General features: G+C 51.7%; 1 protein-coding gene across 1 annotated transcript in view; it reads right to left on the bottom strand.

The window, feature by feature from the left end:
* The window catches only part of Angpt4 (angiopoietin 4), a 33,660-nt gene that overhangs the window by 9,901 nt on the left and 628 nt on the right, over window positions 1–23,131 (bottom strand). Inside the window, exons 2-5 of the mRNA XM_055618006.1 lie at window positions 22,268–22,591; window positions 6,542–6,697; window positions 4,782–4,903; window positions 2,600–2,838 (exon numbers count right to left, since the gene is read on the bottom strand). Coding sequence (XP_055473981.1) covers window positions 2,600–2,838; window positions 4,782–4,903; window positions 6,542–6,697; window positions 22,268–22,591 — 841 coding nt within the window. The remainder of the gene's footprint in view (window positions 1–2,599; window positions 2,839–4,781; window positions 4,904–6,541; window positions 6,698–22,267; window positions 22,592–23,131) is intronic.

Below are 23,131 nucleotides of genomic sequence, written 5' to 3'. Positions count from 1 at the left end.
GGCCTGTGTACATTCCCTAAGCAATGTGTTCCTGAGACCAGGAGGCTGTTAATGTAATGGAATTAAGTGAAGATGGAATCTATCACAACCCCAGGACATACAGGGAGTTAAAAATCTGCTGTCCAGTTCACTTAGTAGGCTTGGGATGGGATTCTCCTAGAACCCAGTCTCTCTGAGGGGTAAGTACCTAAAGATAGAACTAAAGTTGTGGACAGATGGTTATCAAAACTGACAGGATGCTATTGGGAATGGTACTTTCTGTTTGGGCCTTACACCTAGGTGGTGCTCCCGGATCCTGGCGTTGGTAGATATATCTGAAGGATACTGTTCCATACTACAAATGAAGTGTCTAGAATGTTTTCTGGACGGGGATCTTCAGTGCTAGCATGTTAGCAGCCCCCACATCCCCACTGCCCATAGGGCAGGGGGGCCAGACAAATACAGGGAAGGTAATGGCCTGGAGGTAAGCTGGGAGCTGGCCTGGTGTTTCAGCTCCTCTCTCCAAGGCTCTGTCTACAGCCCATTTCCACAGTGAACAGCAGCAACGACGATAACAGTCCAATAAAAGCGCTTTTGCCTGGAACTACTGTGTGAGAGGGTTTGCTAAGAGCCAGGTTCTGCTGGGACCCCCTCGGGGTCAAGGAAAATGTTTCGGGGGGTAGCATACAAACAAAACAGGACTGATGTGGCCAGGAAACAGTTTGGGTGCAGCGTGGCCTTCATTGTATGCTCAGCCGCAAAGTGCTGCAGCAGATGTCCGATCACGTAGGTGAGAAATCAGATGTCTTACGAGTAATCAGCCAGGCTTGTGCGCTGCTCATCCACTGGCTAGCCCTCCCCCCCTCCATCCTGGGGTCGGGCATCCCAGGGAGGCTGGGCAAAAGGACTAGTGCTGCATGCTGCTTTGCCACAATGCATAGCTGAGTGCCTGCCCCTGCCCTCACTTTGTGATTCTGACTTCTGACTGTTTGAGATAGCCAGGCATTTTTTTTTTTTTTTTATAATCTTCTCCCCAGTCACTGCCAGGGAGAAATCTGTGCAGAGTAGCCAAGCTGGCTGCCCACTAGGCTTCAGCATGCCCTGCCCCGTCCTCTGCTCAGCTCCCATTCACCCAGCCTCCCGTGGGTTCTCCATCTGGACAGAGGGCAAAGGCCACTCCCAAAGGTCTTTTCCTGGTGACAGTCAGGCAAGCAGACAGGTGTTTGGACAGAGACTGATCAAGTGACACTTGACGCTGGACTCTAGGAACAGTCATCTGGCCTCAGTGGGAGACGGGAGAGCTGCGGGCCTGTAAGGAAAGGCACCAGCTCAGGCCCTGCTCCTGTCTGTGAGAAACCCACACATGAAACTCATTCAGGTTGTCTCACTGCCAGGGCCGCGCACAGCCCCATAATGGCTTCTGGTCACTGCATATCCTGCGGTTTAGAGGCATCCACCTCCTCACTCACGGCTTCCCTAGCCTGTTGGATTTAGGGTGAAGTCACTGTGGGATGCTCTGCCCCTGTTTTCTATCAGCCTGTAACCCCTTCTCATGATTGAGGCTGGGTACCTTGAAGAAGGCCCAGCCTCCCCCAGGGTGTTTGCAGACTGTCCTAGAACAGGAGCCCCTTGGGTTTTTCACCCACCAAGCCAGTATCCACTCCATACTGTGCTTTCTGAAAGCAGTTCCTCTCTATCCAGGCTCTCTTGTGCCCCCTACTGGCTCTAGACTGAAACGCCTTTTCCTGGCTCAGCCCCTTTGCTGTGGAAGCTAAGAGCACCTGGCAGACTGTGGGCCCTTTGCTTCTCCTTCTCACTGAGACCTGTCAAGCGGCAGGAAGTTTTGCAGGGGACAGGAACCATGACAACTGTGTGCTGATGAGCCCCTGCTGCCCAACCCCTTGCTTGGCACACGGTGGGGTACAATAAACTCTTGTTGACTGCTCATGGAACCTGGCAAACAGGGCTGTGGAGCAAGTTAGGCATGGTTCTCCTTTCTATGGCAGTCTGGGGATACCACATTTCTTCCCACTTCCAGGTGACTCTCCAAGCCTAGGAGCAGGAGCATTAAAAGGAGAGAAGTCTTGGACTCATTGTGTCCACTCTTCCATTCTATGGAGAAACTGAGGCCCAGGGAGGCATATAGCAAGTCAAGCTGGATAGCTGGGTATAGTGGCACATGCCTTTAATCTTAGCACTTGGGAGGATCTCTGTGAATTTGAGTCTAGCCCAGTCTACATAACAAGTTTAAAACTAGAGCTATATGGTAAGGACCTGTTTCAAGAATAACAACAACAACAACAAAAAGCTGGGATACAGGTTTGTCAGGGTAGGCTGCAATTGTCTGTGTTGTTATCAGCATCTCCATTCAACAGATGGAGAAACTGAGGGCAAGAGTAGAATAGGGGCGTAGCTAAGGTCTCTCAGGAGACAAGGGCTGAGTCTGAGTTGGCTACTCTTAGAGGCCCGCTGTGGCCAGTCATTGCATTTCTCTGTTGCAGATGGTAGGAGAGAGCTGGCCTTTCCCACCACAGGCGCACAGTGGCTGAGCAGGCTACACAGGATCTCCCTTCCCCGTTTGGCTCTTCATCGGGGCCCCTGCATGAAGCCTCCTGCTCACCTGGTCGCTGGTCCTGGGCTACTATGCGCACCAGGCGCTGCACTAGCTCCACCAGCTGCTGCTGCTGCTGCTGAAGGGAGCTGGAGTTGCTGCTGAGGGCTTGCAGATTGTGCTTGAGGTTAGCCAGCGCCCCAGTCTGGTGGCCCAGGAGATTCTGCAGTTGTTCCCTCTTCTCCTGTAGGCTGTTCACCTGGGCCTGATGCTGTGCTTCCAAAGCCTGCAGCCTGCTTTCCAGTGCCCTGCCCAGGTGCGACACACGGGTGAGCCCAAGGTCTCTATCCCAAGCACTCACTTTGACCCCAGTTTCCCCAGGGCTAAGTATGACAGCCCAGGGCAGAGGCTCAGAGACACTCAGTGTCTGGCTCAGGGTCACACAGCCCGGTAGTCTGTGTCCCCTGTAGCTCAAATCAGGGAAGAGAGAGAGAGGCAGGCTATGGAGTCAGGTGAACAGCAGTGAGTAGAGGAATGGGGTCAGGATGGAGGGACCCAGCAACAAGCAAGCAGCCATGAGCACAAGTCCAGAAGTGATGTCTTTGACCTTGTGTGGACAGCCCCAAAGGAGATAGTCTCTATGGAGTGTGGGCCTGATACTGCGTATAGGTGAGAAAGGAGAGGCATACTAAATGCCTAACAGCCAGGACTGGCAAGTCTGTTCTGTTTTGGTGTCCCTAGGATGGTGCTACAGCCATGGGGAGGATTGAGGTAGAGGTACTGGCAAAGAGTTAGGAGGAGGAGGTGGGGACTGACATAGCATGGTAGAGGCTTTGGTGGAACCTTAAGTGGGGAGACAAAAACAGAGAGGAAGAAGAATGGTAGTGTGTGTGTGTGTGTGTGTGTGTGTGTGTGTGTGTGTGTGGCTAAGGACAGGCAGACAGGGTGTGGAAAGACACTAAAAGCCTTAGTGTGGGTGACTAGAAGGAATAAGACAGAGCACCTTGGTTGGGCTGGGCTTCTAGCGAAATAGAACAGGCTTGCTCTTGTGGTGGTTTCTCTATTTGTTTGCTTGCAGAACTATCGGTGGAACCCAGGCCCAGGTTCATACTAAGCAAGCGTTCTGCTTCTGAGTTGAGTGTCAGACGCTTGGTTTTGTATCCTGCAGGTCTATTAGCACAACAAGCACAGGGCGTATTCTGGTATAGAAAGCAAAGGCCTGGCTGAGAAAAAAAAGCTTTCCACTCAGCAAATCCTCTTTAGGCTTTTCTTCCTTCAGTGCAAGATATGGGTGCACTGGTCAGACCACTGGGTAGATAGTACACAGCTGGAAACAACCTTAATGTCCACAGACTGGGGGCTGGGAAACAGACACTGAGGAACTCTGGGAAGTTGGAGAAAGGGAAAAAATGTGCAGAAACAAGCTAGGGGCCTTGGGTGCCAGATTTTCCTGCCTTGTCTCTACACCAGGGCTGTTTTTGTCTGGGCAAGTCCCAGTGTCCCCAAAATGTACTTGTACAAAACACTAGACTGACAGTGAGGACGGATGCTGGGAACTGCTTTTCTCCAGGAGGGGGTACTTCAGGCTTGTGTACCCACAGTTATGAAAAGCAGTTAGGGTTCACAATGTGGATTACAGGGCATGGAATAAAAAAATAATGAAGTTTTAAAGCAGAAAGAGAGATGGGTGTGGTAGCACAAGCCTATCATGCCAGTTCCAGAGTCTGAGGCAGGGGGATAGTAAGTCTGAAGCCAGCTGGGTTACGTAGTGAGAACCTGTCTCAAGCAAAACAAAGTGACAAAAAAGAAAAAGAACAACCACAAGAACTCCAGACAAGGGCAGTGTGTGCATGTGTGTGTGTGTGTGTGTGTGCGTGTTTGTACGTGTGTCTGTTCACTAATACCCATGCAGGTGGAGGGTGGGGGTGGGGTGGGGGCAGGGTTTGAGGATTGACTCAAGGAACTGGGTTTTATAGGCAGCACCACAAGAAGAAGGAAGGTGGGAAGGAAAAAGAATCAAAGGAAAATGCATGGCCTCTGTTGATACCAAATGGTAGCACCAGGCTTGGTGCTGCCTTGTTTGGACTCCAAGCCTAGTTCTGATCCTTCTCTAGCTCTAACCTCACCCCAGCTTTGTCCCCAGTCCTAGCTCCATCCCACAGTGGTCCTTGACCCCAGTGCAAATCCAGGTCCCATCCCAGCTTTGGCCAGGTCCAGCTTCTTGCCCACCTCTAGGCCTGTCCCTGCTCACCTGTTGCGGCCCTGCAGCCGGTGCAGCTCATGATTCTGCATCAGCATCTGCCGCTCCAGCTTGGTGGCGGACAGCGAACCCTCCAGCATTTGGATCTTCATGCGTGATGTCTGGTTCAGGACCTGGCCCAACAAGCAGGAGGTCTGTAGAGGCATGTGCTATGTAGGCCCAAGGGCCTGCCACTTTTGAAGCTTGCCAATTCATTGTCATGTCCTAAGCTATGCGTTTCCGTGGTTACTAGCTTACTGCCATTTGCAGGCCCTACCTTACTTATCTGGTTTCTAACCTGCCCTCCCTCATTACTGCTCTTGCAATCAGTGACAGTCTCCCAGCTGTTGGGGCTCCAGAGGCATAATCTTGACCCCATATACCTCCTCAGCCCCATCTTCCTATTGGCCCCTAACCACTTTCCTTCCCTCCAAGGCCTTATCGGATTCTTGGCCTCTCCTAGGTCAGTTTGACAGCTCAGAGTTATCTGAGGGAGTCCCCAGTTAGGAGACTGCTTTTACAGACTGGCCTGTGGGTATGTCTTGGGGTGGGGGCATCTTCTCGGCTGTTGATTGATGTAGGAGCGTTCCCTGCTGTGAGCGGCACCACTCCTGGGCAGGCAGTTCTGAGTCATGTAAGAAAGAAAACTGAGCAAGCCATGGAGAGCAAGCTAGTATGTAGCATTCCTCCATGCTTCCTGCCTCTGTTCCTGCTTGAGTTACTGCCCTGACCTTCCTCAGTGATGGACTGTTATCTGGAAGTATAAGTTAAACAAACCCTTGCCTTGCTGAATTGCTTTTAGTCATGGTGTTTACCAGAGCAACAGAAAGCCAACAAGCTCACTGTCATCCAGTGTCCTGCTCTGGCCTCAGGGCTCTCTGCTCTTGCCTCATCCCCTTCATCCCTTTCCTACCCAGCAGTCTGAGGCAGCCTTTCACACTGTGTCCCTTTTGCTCCCCCTTTGCTCAGAGTCCTTCTGTGTGTGGAATGCTCATCCTCACTAGGCTCCTGACTCAGTTTCTCTCCACCATCTCCCTGCCCTGTCCCTCGGGACACTGGCTTCCTCTATGTTTGTAATATGGCTAGCAGGCACTGCCTCTGAGCTTTTGTGCATGCTGTTCTCCCTGTCTAGTGTGCTTTTTCCTAGCAACGTGTCCTGTCAGCTCTGCATCCCAGTGTCCTTCTGACCTTGCTGTCTGGACTCATAGCCTCCCATTCTACCCATACATGCAGCATGCCTCTTTCTCTCTCTGCATGCCGGTTCCCCGGCACGGTCACAGAGTAGCACATGGGGGCTATGTATCCCGCTTGCCTTCTTGGTTAGTTCCAGGGCAGCAGACCTTTGATTGATTTGCTTATTGTGCTGTTCTAGAATCAGGGTCTCGCATGGTGTCTGGCATGCAGGAGGGCTTTAGCAAACAGTGGCTCCTTCCTTATCTTTGTTCCCCCCCCCCCCCCATCATACACACACTTGGCTGCCCTGCTGGGCCTGCTGGGATTACCTGGTTTCTTTATCATCCAGTTCTTCCAGTGTGCCCTAATCCCTGGGGTAGGGTTTTGTCAGTGTGGTCTTTGCCCAGTGCCCAGCACAATCTTGGCATCAAGTTAACAGAGGAATCAGACCCAGTGCGGCTGGGAAATGGCTGCTTATATGAATTCAGGAGAGGAGGCCAGTAGGCTTCCAGCCCAGAGAAGGACCAGACCTCACCAGGAGAGTGGCAGAGACAAGACGCCTGGAGGACCAGCCTGGCCTTCTGGTGCTCTTTTCTTACCTGTGCCTCCACAGCAGTCAGCTTGTGGGTCTGAGCCGTGGTCTGGTTCATGAGGTTGGCGCCCAGTGCCAGCATGGTGGTTGTCTGGTTCTGGACTGTGTGCTGCTGGGCCTGTGCCAGGTCTGGCCTCAAGTTCATCCGGATGGACTGCTCCAGCTGCAGGGAGACAGAGGGCTGCGGTGAAAGGGCAGGGGCTGGGGGAGCCTCCTGCCACTCCCTCTCGTGAAGCTGTGTGGCAGAGCACAGAGCAGCAGCTAGGGGTGGACACCCGGCTGAGCATGTGCCATGTCAGGCCCCCGTGCCCCTGCCCCCGCCAGGTTTCCCCTGCTGGCGTCTGTCCTCATTCTTGTTTCAAACAGTTTGTCCCCCATTGGGCAGCCAGAGGAGTCCACTGAAACCAGGTAAGCCGCACCCCTCCCTTGCCCTCTGTTAACCCTGGGTTCGCATCTCACGGGAGAAGCTGAAAATCTTGACTTGTAGAGTAGAAGTAACTTTCATTCTCCTGTCTCCTTGCTGTGCTCACTTTCACACCGCACTTTCCTCCATAGCTAGTCCACCCCTCTCTGCATCCTTCCTTCTGTCTGTCATTCACCTCCAGTGGCCATTCCTCCACACATCCCTCCTGTATAACCAAGCACCCATCTTAGGGCTTCGAACCCCTGTACCCAGAACCCTCTCTCCACTCACTACCTCATGTCGTTGCACTGGTGTCACACACTTAATCATTCTCTAGTTTTATGCCAGACATTTTTTTTTTAAATCCTTTTTACCCTCCAGAATGTCAAGTGCATAAAGCCGGGGATAGACTCTTTCTCAGTATTTCATCTCTTCATCTAGCGCAGCACCAGGTGTTCAGAGGGTGCTCAATAATTGTGTTCAAGGACTTGATGGGAAAAGGGAACTGCAGGGATCAGAGTGTTGCCTGACCCTCTGCTTTTCCCCCCAGGGGAGAGCCAGCTTGTGGCTGCAGGGGGTAGAGGGTGGGGCTCACATCTTTCCCTTGTACAGGTTTCCAGGTCCATTTGCCAAGCTGAACTTTCTTTTAGCAAACCCCTCAACCCCCCACTGCCTGTCAAACAAGGCTGAACTCACAGCCTCCAAGTGCCCTGCAGGGCTATATTCTTCCCGATAGCCCATGGCACTCGTCTGCTGGGAAGCCAAGATTGAGCTGGAGAGGTGAACAGTTTGAGTTCTCAGCTCAGCCACTCCTTGGCAGCTCCTGATTGAAGACACTGCTTGGGTCTCTCTGTCTCTCAGGCCAGAACTCAGGCTTCCAAAAGGTTCACTGGAGCTACTCAAAGGGGCCAGGGGTCTCGGGGAGAGGTGGGGATCTTGACTAGGGTCATGCTCACTCAGGGTAATCCTTCCTTCATTTTCCCCCTCTATCCACTCATCTCTTCCTGCCATGAGCGCTTTAGAAGGTATAGGCTCCATTGCCAAGTCCGCATAGTATAAGTAACTTTTAATAGCCAGGTGTGGTGGTGCACACTTTTAATCTCAGCACTCAGGAGGCGGAGGCAGGTGGATCGCTGTGAGTTTGAAGCCAGCCTGGTCTACAAAGCCAGACCAGGACAGCCAAGGCTACACAGGGAAACCCTGTCTCAAAACAACAACAACAACAACAAAGTAACTTTTATTCACTTGTTTCAGTTGTCTCAGAAGATTATTGCCTCTGTCTGCTAACCTAGGTCTAGTCCTGGAAGCTTCTAGCCTCCTTAAAATCTAACCTAAGCCTAGAATATTTTCAGCTTTTGGGTGTATTCTATTCTGTCAGCTCTTTCTCTGATTCTTCTCCTTTTCTGCCACTCAATTAGACATCACTTTCAAACCTGGGTGCTTCCTTCTATAAACTAACTTTACCTTCATTGTTTGGGATTAAAGGCGTGTACCACTAGGGCTGAATCTAAGCTTTTCTTTACCTGAAACTTTCTCTCTGCCAGGCTGGCCTTGAACTCAGATCTGCTTGCCTCTGTCTACTGGATTAAAGGCATGTTTGTATTCCAGCCGGATCACACAGACCTAGGACTTGGATGTGATTTCTTGCCAGAACAGCCATGTTCTCAATGGAAATTCCTCTACAGTAGGGAGATTGTTAGAATTACTCACGAATCAGCCTTACCTGGGAGCTGGTTAGAAATGTGGGTTTCCAGACCTGGCCCAACACTGCTGAATGTGGAGCTAGGAGAGAGGCAGCTGTGTGTTCTGTAATAAACGTCCAGCTAAGCCTGAGACCTCGAAGTGAAGCACACAGGAAGATGAGTGGACCAGTGTGGAGCTTCTCCAGGCCCCTGCCTTCCACCTTCCTTCTTCCTCTGCACCGCCATTGGTCCTAAGCTTTCCTTGCAGCACATGGAGGATATACGCTTAGAGATCTATCTGGAAAGCTAGGACCCCACCCCTTCCAGCTGCCTCCCAATTTCTCTATTCCCAGAGTGTTGGTCCTCATCTTCTATCTTGTTTGAGACAGGGCTTCTTGTTCACCTCTGCTGACTAACTGGCCTGAGGGCTTCTGGGGGATTTTCCTTGCTCACCAGCCCATCTTTCAGGGGTTCTGGAATTACAGACATGTGCTATCTGCATCTTGTTTTCCATGGCTCCTGGGGATGGAAACTCAGGTCCTCATGCTTGTGTGGCCAGTGTGATCTCTACTGGGTTGTCTCACTAGTCCTGTTCATGATCCTTTAATTCACTTTGTCATGATCTCCTTGACATCATACTTTGTAGGGGCCTATCACCAGCATAACTGCCAGACATACACCCAAATGCACTCTCCTTCTGCATTCTGGGCACCTTCCCTCTCCTTGTCCAGTCTTGGTCTCTTCATCTTCTTGTTCCTTCTTTTCTTAAGCTAGGGGTTCTAGTTGATTTTGTTTCTAAGACAATCCATAGGCTTTCTCTGGGGCCAGATACCGAAAGACCCAGAGCTCCAAATACAAGAGGTGCTGCCTGTGTGCTCTGGCTACTGCTGGGACTCTCACGGTTCACGACTCACCATTTCCTAGAAGGAATTCTTCCTGGACACCCCTCCATATCTACACAGGTTTAAAACTGGCATCTCTAAAACTGGCAATGGGGAAACACATCTGTAATTCCATTGATTGGCAGTAGACAAGAGGATGAGTAATTTAAGGCTATCCTCAGCTACATAATGAATAATAATTCAAGGCCAGCCTGGGCTACAGTGAGACCCTGCCTCAGAATGAACGACTAGCTTCTCCTAGCACCTAGCATAGGCGCTATGAGCCCCACTTCCCTCTGGGTCCCTGTATCTTCAGCCTGTTCCCCTTTTGTTCATCTTAGTGAATGGCCCCACCCCTTCCTGAAGCCCCAAGCCTAGATGTTAATCTTGGTTCCTCTCTCTTCTGTTCACCCGAATATCTTGCTATTAAGTTGGTTTGCTGAGATCCCAGTAAGAGCTTCCAGTCTGTTCACCTCCTTCTTCAGCTCCCCAGGGATGATACTGAGTGGCTGGCCGGGGCTCACCAGTGGCCAGAGAACACTGAACACCACAGGGTGTGCGCTTAGATGTTTCTGCTCAGCATGGGCCTTCAGGAACCTGGGTCAGATGCAGTCTTCAGGGCCCCGAGTTTCTACTCAGTCAGCAGCAAGTTCATTCCTTGGTAGAGAACTTTCTAGACACCCCTCTACACTTCAGAACCAAGGTCACCTCTCCTATCCAAGTTATAATCCACATACAGGAAACCCAGGGTTCCTCTGAGCCTCCCTCATGCTTATAGAGCCAGGCTGAGGACTCAGGGCCCTCTTTAATGATTTGAGCTCCCTAAAAGCAGACTCATTGATTTTCTCCAGTGGGCCTGTGGCTGTAAGTAGCTGGGTGGGGCATAGGCCATCCACAGCTGGATCCTATTACCCAATCTGCTAGCCCACCCACTGGCCTGGGCCCTGGGCAGATAATCCCAGCCAGATGGCCTAGTTCAGCCAGGCTGGGGTTCTGGAAACCAACATCAGCCGAGACAGGGAGCTGGGGATGGCCCCAGGCTGAGGCACCAGCCAATGGGTGCAGAAAGGAATCCAGTTGAGAAACCGACACAGTCAGTGTCTGTTGTTATCCGGGCATCACTCCACTCGAGGAGCTCGTCAGCGCCTTCCTTGCACCTTGGAGCATCAAATTCTCATATCTGAGCCAGCAGAATATCCTATCCCCAGCTGACACTCCATCTAGGTCCTGGGCTCAAGGTCCAACTCTGCTGCATTCCTTTGTGGGCCCTGGAGGAGTTCTGCATGCCCCTGGGCCTCATTGTACAAACATGTTCTTGGTGGCAGTAAGCAGAACTCTGTTGGGAAGAGGGCATGAGCAGAGGGCAGAGAGGTGAGAGGAAAGGAAGTATCTGAACAGGCAGAGACTAAGGAAGAAAGAAAGGATCCTCCAGGAAGACCTGGGTGTGTAGCTTCAGCTGCTGAGCAGGTCCAAGCGAGCCTGTTTTGTTCCTGTGTTATCTATATAAGTGGATCTTAGTTGGCAAATAGCTGAATAGCTGAGGGCTATTTGGAGGTCACCCTGTGGGCTCCACTCTGCCAGGAGAAGGAACAAACGAGTCCTTAGTGTGTCCAGTCACAGTGACGGGTTTCACTGTGAAAAACACAGACTCAGTGTCTGCAAACGTGGGAATCTACCAATGCAACCTTTTAGCGAGTCATTCTACCTTCACCAGGCCTTGAGTGGGAGTATGTGACTCCAAAGGAATATGGGGATATTTACGAATGCTGGCAATGCCCTACACCATGGGATGCAGTACATGGATTTTTCTATATGAGGATTATGCCTCAATAAAAAAAGAAGCCTGCCAGCCCAAGGTTCTAGAATTGTCCCAGATAAATATACTTATATTTATAATTTGAACTGTTTTCTTACACCAATGCGGGACGTTGAGTTTCTGGCACACAACCACTCAGGAGTATTTGTTGAACCTTTGCTATGTACCATGGCTCTCTCCTGGGCACAGGGATGAGCAAACGGATAAGTATTCAGATGGCAGGGCTCCTTCTAGACAAATGAGCTAACCTGAAGTAGTGATATGAATCATGAAGGAAACCAGGCAGGATGGACATTCAGGGAAAGATGGCCAGGAACATCGAGCTGAGAGGATGAGACCTCAATCGCTGGAAGAAAGCCAAGAGGAAGGAGCTTCAGGTGGAGGGAAAGCAAGGACAAAGGCCCCGAGGTAGATGGGAGTGTGCGTAGGATTTGAAGATCGACGCTTGCAACAGCGGTATGGTCTGTGTGTCTTTTCTGGGGAAAAGGTACATGAAGCTCAGCATTCAGAAGAGCAACTGTTTACCGTCAGAGCAGAGTGGGTGGGACCTCGGGTCAGTGGTGGCCACCCTCCGCCTACAGCAGGGCTGCCTCAGACAAGTGTGTCTACCTACCTTGAGCTTCTTCCTTGCAACCCCTAGGGTTGCTGGGAACACGGCTGAGGTGACTGGGTGAGATAGCTCAGTACGGTTTCGTAACCAGCAGGTGAGAAGCCCCAGTATGTGTGTGTTACGGGTTACCTCCTGGCAATGCCAGAGGTGTTGCAGCATGGCTGAGTTTCACCACTGCTGTTTTTACAGAGATGTGCCAGATGCATGTGGGTGAACACAGCCATGATCAAAGCCCCATCAACAGTGTGGACCCAATCCTGTTGTGGTGGTGGGGACCCACTCTTGTCATGGCAGGCCCAACCCTGTGGGAAAGATGCTTGCGATGTATTCTGTGTGTGCACAGATAGAGGACAAGGATGGCCAGCTGTTAGCCATGGTGACTGGCCTTGGGTAGGAGTGACAATGGGGAGACCGTGTCTTCTATTTGTATTGCACATCTCAAATATGTTTGGATTTAAAAGTACAATGAAAGGCCAGAGAGATGGCTCAGTGGGCAAAGAAGCTCTCAGCCAAGCCTGATGAACTGAACGTAATCCCAGGAGCCCAAGAACCAACTCCCCGCAAGTTACCCTCTGACCTCCACCCATGAGTACACACACAGACACACACACACACACACACACACACACACGTAAAACAAGTAAATGTTAAAAGTATAATGAGGACAAATGCAAGTATAATTAATGTATTTAGCAACTATATGCCAGATATTCCTCTGTTTCTTTGAGACAGGGTCTCACTAAACAGCCCAGGCTGTCCTCACACTCATAATCCTCCTGCCTCTGCCTCCTTAGTGTTGGAGTTCCAGGAAGTTGTGAGCTGCTTGACATAGATTCTAGGAATTGAATTTGGGTCCGTTTTGGAGAACAATATGCACTTTTATCTGCTGAGCCTGCTCTCCAGCCCTACTATTAGTGATTCTTAACTAATGTTCCTGGGCCTTCAAAGGATCTGTTAGTAGAAGTCAAGGAATCTGAAGACTTGGGTTTTAAAAAAATGACCTGTACTCCACTCCCCACTTCCCCCCAGCTAATCGCTTGCTAAAATCAGGAACTACCAGAGCAGTGGACGCTGTGGGTTAGTGCTTGGTCACCAGCAAAAATAATATATTCATGGGTCACATATTTGTGGGTGTTACAATGTAGGTGTGTCCCCAGCTCCCAGTGATGGAAGGGACATGAGTCTGTGCTGGATCTTTGTGTGCCTGTGGACGCTGCCATGTCTGCAGGAGCAGCTCTGCTACTAGATCCAGGTAGTTCAGGGACGGATAGTGAGGCAGGATTCTGGTGTACCAGACAGAGATCTGTTTGTAAGGACCAGCTGGATTTCTGTGCCGCAAGGCAATTTGCCTTGTCTCAAAACATATAGTGGGGTGTGTGTGTGTGTGTGTGTGTGTGTGTGTGTGTGTGTGTGTGTGTAGACCACAGGTCAACACAGATGTTGTTTCTCCTCAGGTACATTTCTTTTTTTTCCTCCCTCTCTCCCTGGCTCCCTCATGTCTAGCATTTAAGTGTGGTTCTGGTGAGCAGACTCAGGTCCTCAAGCCTGTAGAGCACAACCCTTCACAGCCCAATTACTAGCTATCCTCCCAGCCCTAACCAGAGGCTTTGTAGGTGGTGAACACTTTCCTACTGATGCTGAAATCTTTAAAGGCCACGCTTTGCAGTACATGAAGCCAGAAGCTATAGCAAGAGTTTTACCCTGGAGCTAATGACCAGGTGTGGTCTGAAAGTCTGGGGGGACAGAGCTCTCTGGGCTGCATGGTATGTGTGTTTTTTAATTTCAATTTATATGCCTGTAATTTTGACTCTCTCTCACACACAGACACACATATATTCGTATGTCTGTATATACTAATAAAGTCAGGGTCTCATGTACCCAGTCTGGTCTTGGATAACCAAATTTCTCTTGTCTCTACTTTCTAAGTGCTAGGATTACAGGTACGATCCACAGCAGGCTACAATGTTAGCTTTTTGAAGGCAGACCCAAACATATGGTTGAAACTCCCAACCAGCCAAGAAGAATGGTGTGAACAGCCCTCCCTCCCTGCCCAGCTGTAATTCCTCCTGCCGTGGCCACTGGGAGAAAGGTCCCAGTGGTCTTCCACATGGCTGAGCCTGCCGAGGCCCCCTGCTGTGCATTCCCTCAGCACTCACAGCTGAGTTACAGGACCGCCTTACCAGGCCACACTTCTACAAGGTTCCCTGGGTGGGACCCCTCAGGGCCGCTGGGGGGCACTGAGCGAAAAGAGGGTTTTGCTCTGGAATCTGGCTGAAGCCTCTCCCCGCACCTCCCACAAGGGATGATAGTTCCAGCACAATGAACATTGACTGAGAAGGTTGCCAACATACAGACAGCATTCTTCTGATATGGAGATGTTTTCAAATAAGAAGTCAAAACAGCGATGAGTAATGCTTAAGGTCTAAGCACACATGGCCTTTCTCTTTTCCTCACTGCAAACCTTCAATTTCCTAGGAATCTCACAAGAAATGCCATTTACAATCAAAGGAAATTCTTAAGCCCCCATCAACCCCTGTGACCCATGCATCTATCTTACAAGATTGTTTCCCACTACAGCAGCACCCCAAGAACTACCTTGCAGCCCCATTTGTTTAAGAAGGAAAAGAAAAAAAGTTTCTTAGCCAACCTTTGAGACACTAGAGCCATCAAAAAACAAAACAAAACAAACATACAAACAAACAAACAAACAAAAAACACCACAGTTTCTGCTGAGCTACTTCAGTGAGATTGTGAGTGTGCCTTTCTTTTCCCAGACTGTCCCTCTTTCTACTAACCCCATGCTTAATGTCTCCTTTTGGAATAAAATCCAACTGTGCTTCAAACTGCCTCATCCCTGAAGTCTTTTCGGCAGGGAGGTCAAGACCTGCGAAGAACTCAGAAGTTCTCTGGCCTTGTCCCCCCATGCTTGTGATGTCACCTTGTTGTTCCCCAACAGAAGAGTGTCATCTAGAAAGGAAGATGCCTCAGCACCCATCTTCTTCCCCACTCAGCTCCAGTGCAAGGCTCTTCTCTAATCCGGTCCCCAGCAGCCCAGAGAGAAAGGGTGACAGTCTCTACTTGGCAAATGAGTAAACTTACGGTTGGAGAGGCCAACCATTGTCTGAAGCCAGGAAATGAAGCTTTTAATCTGATGGCAGAACTCTTTTTGCAGGCCTGGCCTGAGTCATTAGCAGCTGAGGCAGGCCCTGTAGATGGCCTTCTGGAGGTGAGAGTGGGGTCAGCTTACAGGGTCATGGAGGAGCTTGATGTGACTGATTGTGGCAGAGGTTGTACAGCTCATGGGCAGGGGTTGGGCCCAGTGGCTTAAGAGACAAGAAGAGGGTATGGATCCTAGCATAAGGTTCAGAATAGCTTTTTGTTCTGGGAGGAGGGGAGCAGAGGCAGGAGCATGATGGCCTTGGTGATGCTTTGTCTTATTAGCTGGATGCCTTCTCTCTCTAGCTTTTCATATACTTGAACGATTTCAGCAAACAGTTAAAGTGCCCAAAGGAAAGCAAGGAGCTGGAGCTGATGGGGGTGGGTGGGGCAGGAAGGCTCTGTGTGTCCCATAGCAAGCTGAGCAAACAGAGAAAGATGCTGGCAAGGAGAAGACTATGCCAGGCCGAAAGATGCTGCCTGTCCATCTCTCCTGTCTTCTCTCTGTAAGACAGAGTCATACCTGTGTAGTGCTTTCTGAGAGAGGAGCCCACAGCTACTCAGAAATGATCTTCCCTTCCTCACCCCTGCACGGTGGTCCTGTTGTATTCTATAGACCAGTGGAGAATGGGCTAGGGTCAGAAGTAGGGGTCCGAAAGCCTCTGCTGGCCTAATTTCCTGAGGGTGGTGGCTGTGCTTTCAGCTTCAAGGTTCCTGAGGTGTCTCTATCCTGAGAGCCCACTAGATATTTTCAGGTTTCACTTTACCTTGTCTGTACTTGAGGAACTTATTACAATCCTCACTTTGCAGATGAGGAACTTGAGGCTCAGGGAGTTAAGTGCAAGTGGAGAGACAGGATCTGACCTGTGTATCTGACTGCAACCGATTCCCTGCCTTCTCCAGGCTCCACGGTGCTATTTCCTGGGAGACAGCCCTGCATGTGGATCAATCTTTTTGATCACCACACTTTAGCATCCCCTCTGTTGATAGAAATCCGAGGCCCAGAGAGGACAAGTGATTGCAAAGACAGAGATAGCAAGTGTGTAGCTAGGGTTCACAAGTCACCTCTGTGGCCTGGCCAAGGATGGGGTGTTACAGTTGGGTCCCCTGTGCAGAAGTTCTGCACTCCTTGGCTTTCAAGCCTCCACAACTCTGAGAGATTGGCTTTGGTGGTCAGAGCATGGCTCTCGTTTGACCTTACACTCCCCGGCATGTGATGTTGGACAGGTCACCCCCCTTCAACCTGCCCAGTCTCCTCCTTACTGATAATCTCTTCTCCTAGGGCCACCATGAGAGTAAAATGCTAAAATCTAAACAGTATACAGAGCAATGTATGGTACCCAGAAAGTGCCCAGGAAATGCCAACTATAATCTCTCCCGTCCTTAGCCTTTGGTTACATTGGAAGGCAGGAAGTATGTCAGCCTCCACTCCCTAGAGAAGCCAGCCATATAGATGACTTCCCCTACTGTCCCACAGCTGGCCAATGTACCCTAGGATGTGCTCCTCAGTATAGCTGTATATGGCTCAGGCCCTGGGTAGCCCTTAAGGTTAACACGGATATACTCCAGGGCCACTCTGCAGCTGATGTAACTGATGTGGCTGAGGTTGAGGTGACCGAATGCTACAGAGGAAGTACAGCTCATGGACATGTCTGGGGCTTGCATTTCTGGCTCTGAGAGGTGGCAAGGATGTGTATCCTTGCCTGAGCACTCTAGGCACTGGAGGAGAGAGAGCTAGACACACGCGGCCCTGGCCCACAGGCTGACTGGCCAAGCCACATGAACAAATAAACCTGTCCCTCTGGAGCAGGACGGGCCTTAGGCAGCCACTGTTGCTGCTGCTGCCTCCAGTTGAATATCAGCCAATTGCTCATCCCCAGGCCAGGACTTCTGGAGCAGCAGTTTTTAAGGCCTTCTTGGAAATATCATCCTGTTCCTCTGAGAAGTAGAGGCCATTTGCTCCACCCCATCCCCCGCGCCGACTGCCCAGAAGGCCAGTGGAGAGGTTAGGAAATCAACCCCGAGCTATTCCATTCGGCAACCAAGATTTATTTCTTGTGGCAACTGAGATTTATTTCTTGTTTGCATAACCGAAGGCTGAAAATGCCAAGAATTTACAGGCAGCCTGAGGAGGCCAGGGCAGCTGGGAGCCCCCGTCATCCTGGGAGGGTCTCAGGCAGGGCCAGGACCCCACACTAGGCTCCTGCTGAATGCCTTCCTGACCCTTGGTCTGCAGGCCAGGCCACTGAGCTGAGGGGCCCAGCTATTCTTTTCACTGCCAGGGGCCCGCATATCAGTGGAGGCTGACTCTCCTACATCCCCTCCCCTGTGGCTATGGACAGAAGGGCAGAGGGACCCCAGCCTAGAAGCCTGGCTGAGGATGGGCACTGGCCTTGGGGTTCTGGGTCCAAGGTCTCCAGATTGGACACCCAGGGAGTTAGAAGCAGGAGAGATATCTTAGGGACTTTGGGAGAGGGGAGCATCTGAAGGGGACAAGAATAGTCAGAGAGGAGGAGCGAGATGCACAAGGAGACAGACAGACAGATAGACAGACTGACAGACAGAGACAGATAGTCAGAGATAGAAGCAAAAAGAAATAGACAGACACAAAGAGACTGAGGAAGAGAGAAACAGAAAGAAAAAGAGGGAGAGGAGACAGAGACAGAGTATGGTGCAGTGGGCAGGCCTCTGAACCCTAAAGCCCCACTTACAGAGAAAAGGTAAGAAAGAACAGAACCTGAGTTTCGTGGGTGATATCTTCTTTTCCCCTGTGGCGCTAGAGGCTTGGGAAGAAACGCTGCTCTCAGGCAGTGGACGTAGGCGAGGGCACAGCACTGGTTTCTGGACTGGCTGTTTCTCATTCACAGATAGAGAGATGTAGGGGCAGCAGGAAGTCAAAGATGGTACTCTGTGGCTGAAAGGCCGGAGACCTGCAGACACTGTAATAGTAACAGAGAACCCTAGTTCTGAGAGGGAGGTCTATGGGGTAGCCACTGGGGACAGGCATTCCCCTGCCAGGTCCAAGGTTAGGAGTAGCCGCCTTTGTTGTTGTGCCCCTGGTCACCCTGGGAGATCTGGGGCTAACCACTGAGCAGCACTGCTCAGCAGGAACCCCTTTCACTTGTTGTCAGTGCCTGCCCCTTCATCCCTCTCGGCCACAGTAGTTGACCCAGGTGGAGGCATGGAGCAGGGAGCAGAGCTGAGCACTGATGTACAGACCACAACAGGAGCTGTGGGTCATGAGTCGAGCTTTCTGGGTGAAGAGAGGAGGAGAAGAGAGGGCTGGGGAGAACAGGGTAGAGAAAGGCAAAGGAGGGGTACAGGGAGGAAGAGTGAGAGGAGAAAGGTGGGGCTGGGGCTAACATGACTGAGAGTAAGACCCCAGAAGCCACATGCTGGGGGGAGAGCTGACTTACAGGCTCCCTCTAGCATTATCCCAGCCCCCAGCTTCCATAGTCAGCAGAAGGCATATGCACCTGGAGGAAGAACGGCTGCCTCCCTGCCTCAGTTTCCTCACAGGTACACTGTGGGAACAGGCAGGGAGCTGAAGAGTAGCTCACAGCAGGGAGGGGCTACCCTGTGGCTTTAAGAGGACCAGCTTTGTGATGGGGAGCCCAGCCAGGCTTGTGGTGGTGGTTGTGATCATGAAGCTGTGGTCAGGGAATGCTTTCGGACTCTTGAAAAACAAAAGCCAGAGAGGAGACAGTTTCAGTGGCTCTGAGGCAGGTAGGGATGGGAGCCTAAGGAGAGGCCCAGCCGCACCCACAGAGGCCACAGCATCCCTGCCGGGGATGCGAGCCAGTTCAAGGGGCGTGAATGTGTGTGGAATGATGTGTGTGTATGTATTTGTGTGTGCATGTGTGTGTGTTTGCATATGTATATTTGCATGTGTGTATGTATGTGTATGCATGTGTATATGTATGTGTTTGTATGTGTATGTTTGCATGTATTTGTGTGTATGCATGTGTGTGTATGCATGTGCGACTGTGCAGAGAAGCCAGGAGTTACACCTCTCAATTTCAGGTAATGAAAGACTAAGACCTGCAGGACATTTATTTGCAGAGAGGACCCTGGAGCAAATATTCTGCACAGTGAGCCCAGTGAGCAGAGGATGCCCTGGGCATTGTCTGGTTAAATCTTCCTGGAGGAAGGCAGTGTTTTCACTTAGTGAGGCTTAGGGAGGCAAAGCCTCTAAGCTCAGGAAGGGAGGGTATGACTGGAGCTTCAGGGTCAGAGTTCTCCCTGCTGGGCTCTGCTCCTGCCCAAGGAGGTGACATAATTGAGCCAAGCGACTTCTAGGGGTGTATAGTTCCATGGGTCTGATCTGCAGCAGGATCTATAGGCACTGGGTGACCTGGCACGAGGAGCATGAAAGGCCCCTTAACCAGAAGATGGCCAGACTGCCCACCAGAGGCTGGAACCTGTAGAGAATATGGCACTGGTAGGTGACATTCCTTGCCCCAAGAGATAGCTCACCACCCTTTGGCCCATGTGATTAACAGGTGCCATGACTGAGTTCAGTGTTGGGGTGACTCAGGTATGGACTGTGCTGAGCGGCTACAAACTCATCAGTCCACTGCCTCTGTGCCCGGTGAGCTGCGCCATGCTGGCGTGGTTCATGTAGCTGGACGCAGCAGAGAGGGACTCCAGAGAGTGCCCCAGTGTTCCCAGCACCATCTGGCCTTCTGGCAGATGAGGAGACAGGCTGGTTCATCCACAGGCACATGACTAATCAGCGGCTTCTGGCCCATCAATGTGCGGTCAGGCTGGAGGACTCTCCCATTGCTGCTCAGCCCCACAGGACTCCCTGAACTATCAGCCTAGGTGAGTGACACCCAGGGGGATCCCAAACCATAGAAAGTTGAGCCAAGTGACCTTCTGTCTAAGAGGTCATCAACCCAAATTCTTGTGCTGGCTCAGCTGTTTCCCAGACATCAAAACTAAGGGATTCAAGGGTAGAACGTGGGGTAGGGTGCTAGCAGGAAGTAAAGGCAGTGTCGAAAGGAGAGATGGCAAGTTCTGGGCCAATGAGCACAGAGAAGCCCACTGCAGGTCCAGGTAGGGCCATGAGAGATATATGGGGTACAGGAAGAGTGCTTCTGCTCAGAACCAAGAGGATGATGCTGGCTGCCAACATTACCTTGGGGTCTAGGAAGATTGACCGAGCTGTGGTCATAGGATTTAGGAACTGGGAGGTGACCCAAGGAGGAAGAGGGGAAAGAGCATGGGCTGAAGACAGTTCCATCTTGCTAAGCAAGGGGGTGCTTGTGGCTGGCTGATGCTGAGGAGAGAGAGCAGCAGAAAGAGGCAAGTCCACGTGGCTGAGGGGAGTGAGGAGGCTGAGGGGCCCTGTACCCTCTGAGCCCGAGGAAGATCTGGGGGCTGGGAGGCATAGGACAGTCCCTGTAGCTTCTGCTGTTTGCTATAGCCGGAGACACATCTGGTGAGAGGTGGGTGGAGAGAAGGGGAAGGTTAGGGAGGAAGGCTTGGCTTAGACGGCTCATAGAACTTGGGGACAGCTGCCTACAGAACCAGGCTCCATGTAGCCTGGAGCAGTCAGCATGGGAGCCTGGGGACATGGACACAGGATGGGGGTGGGCTGAAAGAGCTGAGGGCAGGAAGCAAGGAGTGGCAGCTGGGATGCAATGTGGGGGGCAGGCTACATATGTGTGAATGGGGTGTGAAAGCATGTGGGGACAAGACTTCAATTCATGTTGTACAGCCTGCTCACTGCAGGGAGATCACCTAGGGGTGTGTGTTGTGTTAGTATGAGTTCGTGTGTGTAAATACCAAATGCGCATGCTCTATGGGAGAGCAAACCTTTCCTACCAACTAAGTGTATTATTTAAGAAGTTCAGGGTCTGGCAATAAGGCTCGGCAGGTACAGGTACTTGCTGACAGGCCTGATGACCTGAGTTTCAACTTGGGAACCCAAATGCTGGAAGGAGAGAAGTGACTCCCACACATGTGGCATGTACATGTGAACACGCATGTACACACAGGTAGATATGTTAAAAATGTAATAATAATAACAAAAAAATAGCAACAGTGTGGACGGCACAGGGCTAAGAAAGTCATTTCGGACGGCCATCATCCTACCCGGCTCATCGTCCGTCAGGCATATCTGCTGTCTACCTTGTTTTAAACCTCCATGTGTTGGTTCAGTCCCCACCCCACATGGCTCTAGGTCTCCTTCTCTTTTCTTGGTGGGTGGCTCTCACTCAGAGACTCTGTTCCCCCAGGACAGGAAGGTGCCCACATACTCATAGCCTCACCTGCCTTCTTCAACTCTCTACCAAGTGCTTACCGAGGTATAAACTGTGCTCAGCAGTTGGTGAACGCGTGGGAAGATGACCAGATACCCATCCCTGGTCCTGGCATTGGGCCCAAACTTCAGTGGTGTCCTTGGTCACCTGACTTCCAGCTTATCAGAGCTCCCCAGGGTAAATCAAAAGCAGACAGCCATCCTGCAGGACTCCAGACCCTCATGTACGAGCCTGCAGCATCTTTGGAGACCTCACACCTGGCCTCCCAGAGGCAATTCTATACCGTAATGTCTTCTACTTAAACTGAATCCACAAGTCTCAGCCTGTTCACGACACTGTGGGAGCCAAGCCACTTAGAAGGCAAAGTTGCAAATGCCTCTGTGGCTCACTCATCCATCCAGGAATGCCCCATGCTCTTCCCACAACTTACGTGCTCTCTCTCTGCCCTCCAGGTGTCCATTGCTCTCTTCACTTCCTTAGAGATCCTCCGAGGATCTGACCTGGGAAACCACCCTGTGCCTTCCTGTCTCCGCCTCTGTATGTGTCTCTGCCCCACACAGCAGACAACTTTTTCGTGCCCTTTCCCCAGCCCATTAGATAAGAATGTATCGTTCTGTTCCTGTGAGGATGCCCAGACACTTAGGACGCTCCTGACTCATGGTCAGCACTCAGCAAATTCCTCTTAGATGAATGAATGAGCATCTGTAGAAGCCTGGACAAACGGTGCTCAGCCTTGCGTGTGAGGCCTCCCAGCCATCCTCTTCCAGGACCCTTTCTGCACCCCACATCCCAGAGGCTCTGGACAACATAGAGCCTGAGCCCCTCTGTCTTGGGATGAGCATCCCCGGGCTGATGTTCCACCTGATGATGGGGCTGTCCCTTAGCCACCCGCTAGCCCATCACGCAACCCCAGCTGTACCTTCAGCAGCCACTGAGTGTTATTCTCTAGTATCTTCTCCAGCTGGCTCACGCGCTGGGCCCGCTGTGCTCGCCAGTCTGCCAGGTGCAGCCTGGAGGCAGGCAAGTCCCTCTGGAGGCTGTTGGAGCCCCCGAAAGCCTCAGGTGCCGCGGGCGCCAGCTGGCAGATGTCAGGCTCCGGCAGCACAAAGGTGTAGCTGCAGTGGCCATGCTGGACCCGGTGAATCTGGCGGCGCCCACTGGCTGCTGGCCCTCTCTGCTGGGCGGCAGCCATGGTGGCCAGCAGGAGGAGGCCACCTAGCAGCATGGCTGGCTGGCAGAGTATCTGAGACCAAGTGGTGGGGAGGTGGTCTTGTCAGAAGTACCAGGGCAGGTACCCAGCACAAGCCAGCCCTTGCCCAGATGTGCTGTGTAGCTGGGGCCTGTGAAGACAGAACTGGCTGCTGAGTCCTTCTGCTGTAAGTCCTGAGGGCCAGCTCCTCCGGGCTATTTATACCCAGGGCAGCCACAGCTGCTGGCTTCCCCTGGGAGGCCTCGCCTCCTGCTCCCACCCCCCAGGCACCTCTGTCCTCTCTCTGTCCCTTCCTGCCTCTTCCTTCTGCCTCTGACGCTTTGATTGTGCAGTGGGGCCTGTCCTCCCTGGCCAGGCTGGAGGCCGCCCATACACACACACACACACACACACACACACACACACACACACACACACTCACACTCACACACACAAGCACACATGCACGCACGCGCACACAGACTATGGCTCATGCAAGGCTCCTGCCCAAGTGGGAAGCATCTAAGTCTCTTTCTCCACTCTCCCCAGCTTTCTCTTCTTTCCACCCTCATCCCTGTCCCCCAAAGCCCGCTT

The sequence above is a fragment of the Psammomys obesus genome, unplaced genomic scaffold, assembly GCF_907164565.1.
Source record: "Psammomys obesus unplaced genomic scaffold, mPsaObe1.curated_primary_1811, whole genome shotgun sequence".
NCBI classification, from domain to species: domain Eukaryota; kingdom Metazoa; phylum Chordata; class Mammalia; order Rodentia; family Muridae; genus Psammomys; species Psammomys obesus.
This window is presented reverse-complemented; position numbering and strand designations above follow the sequence as displayed.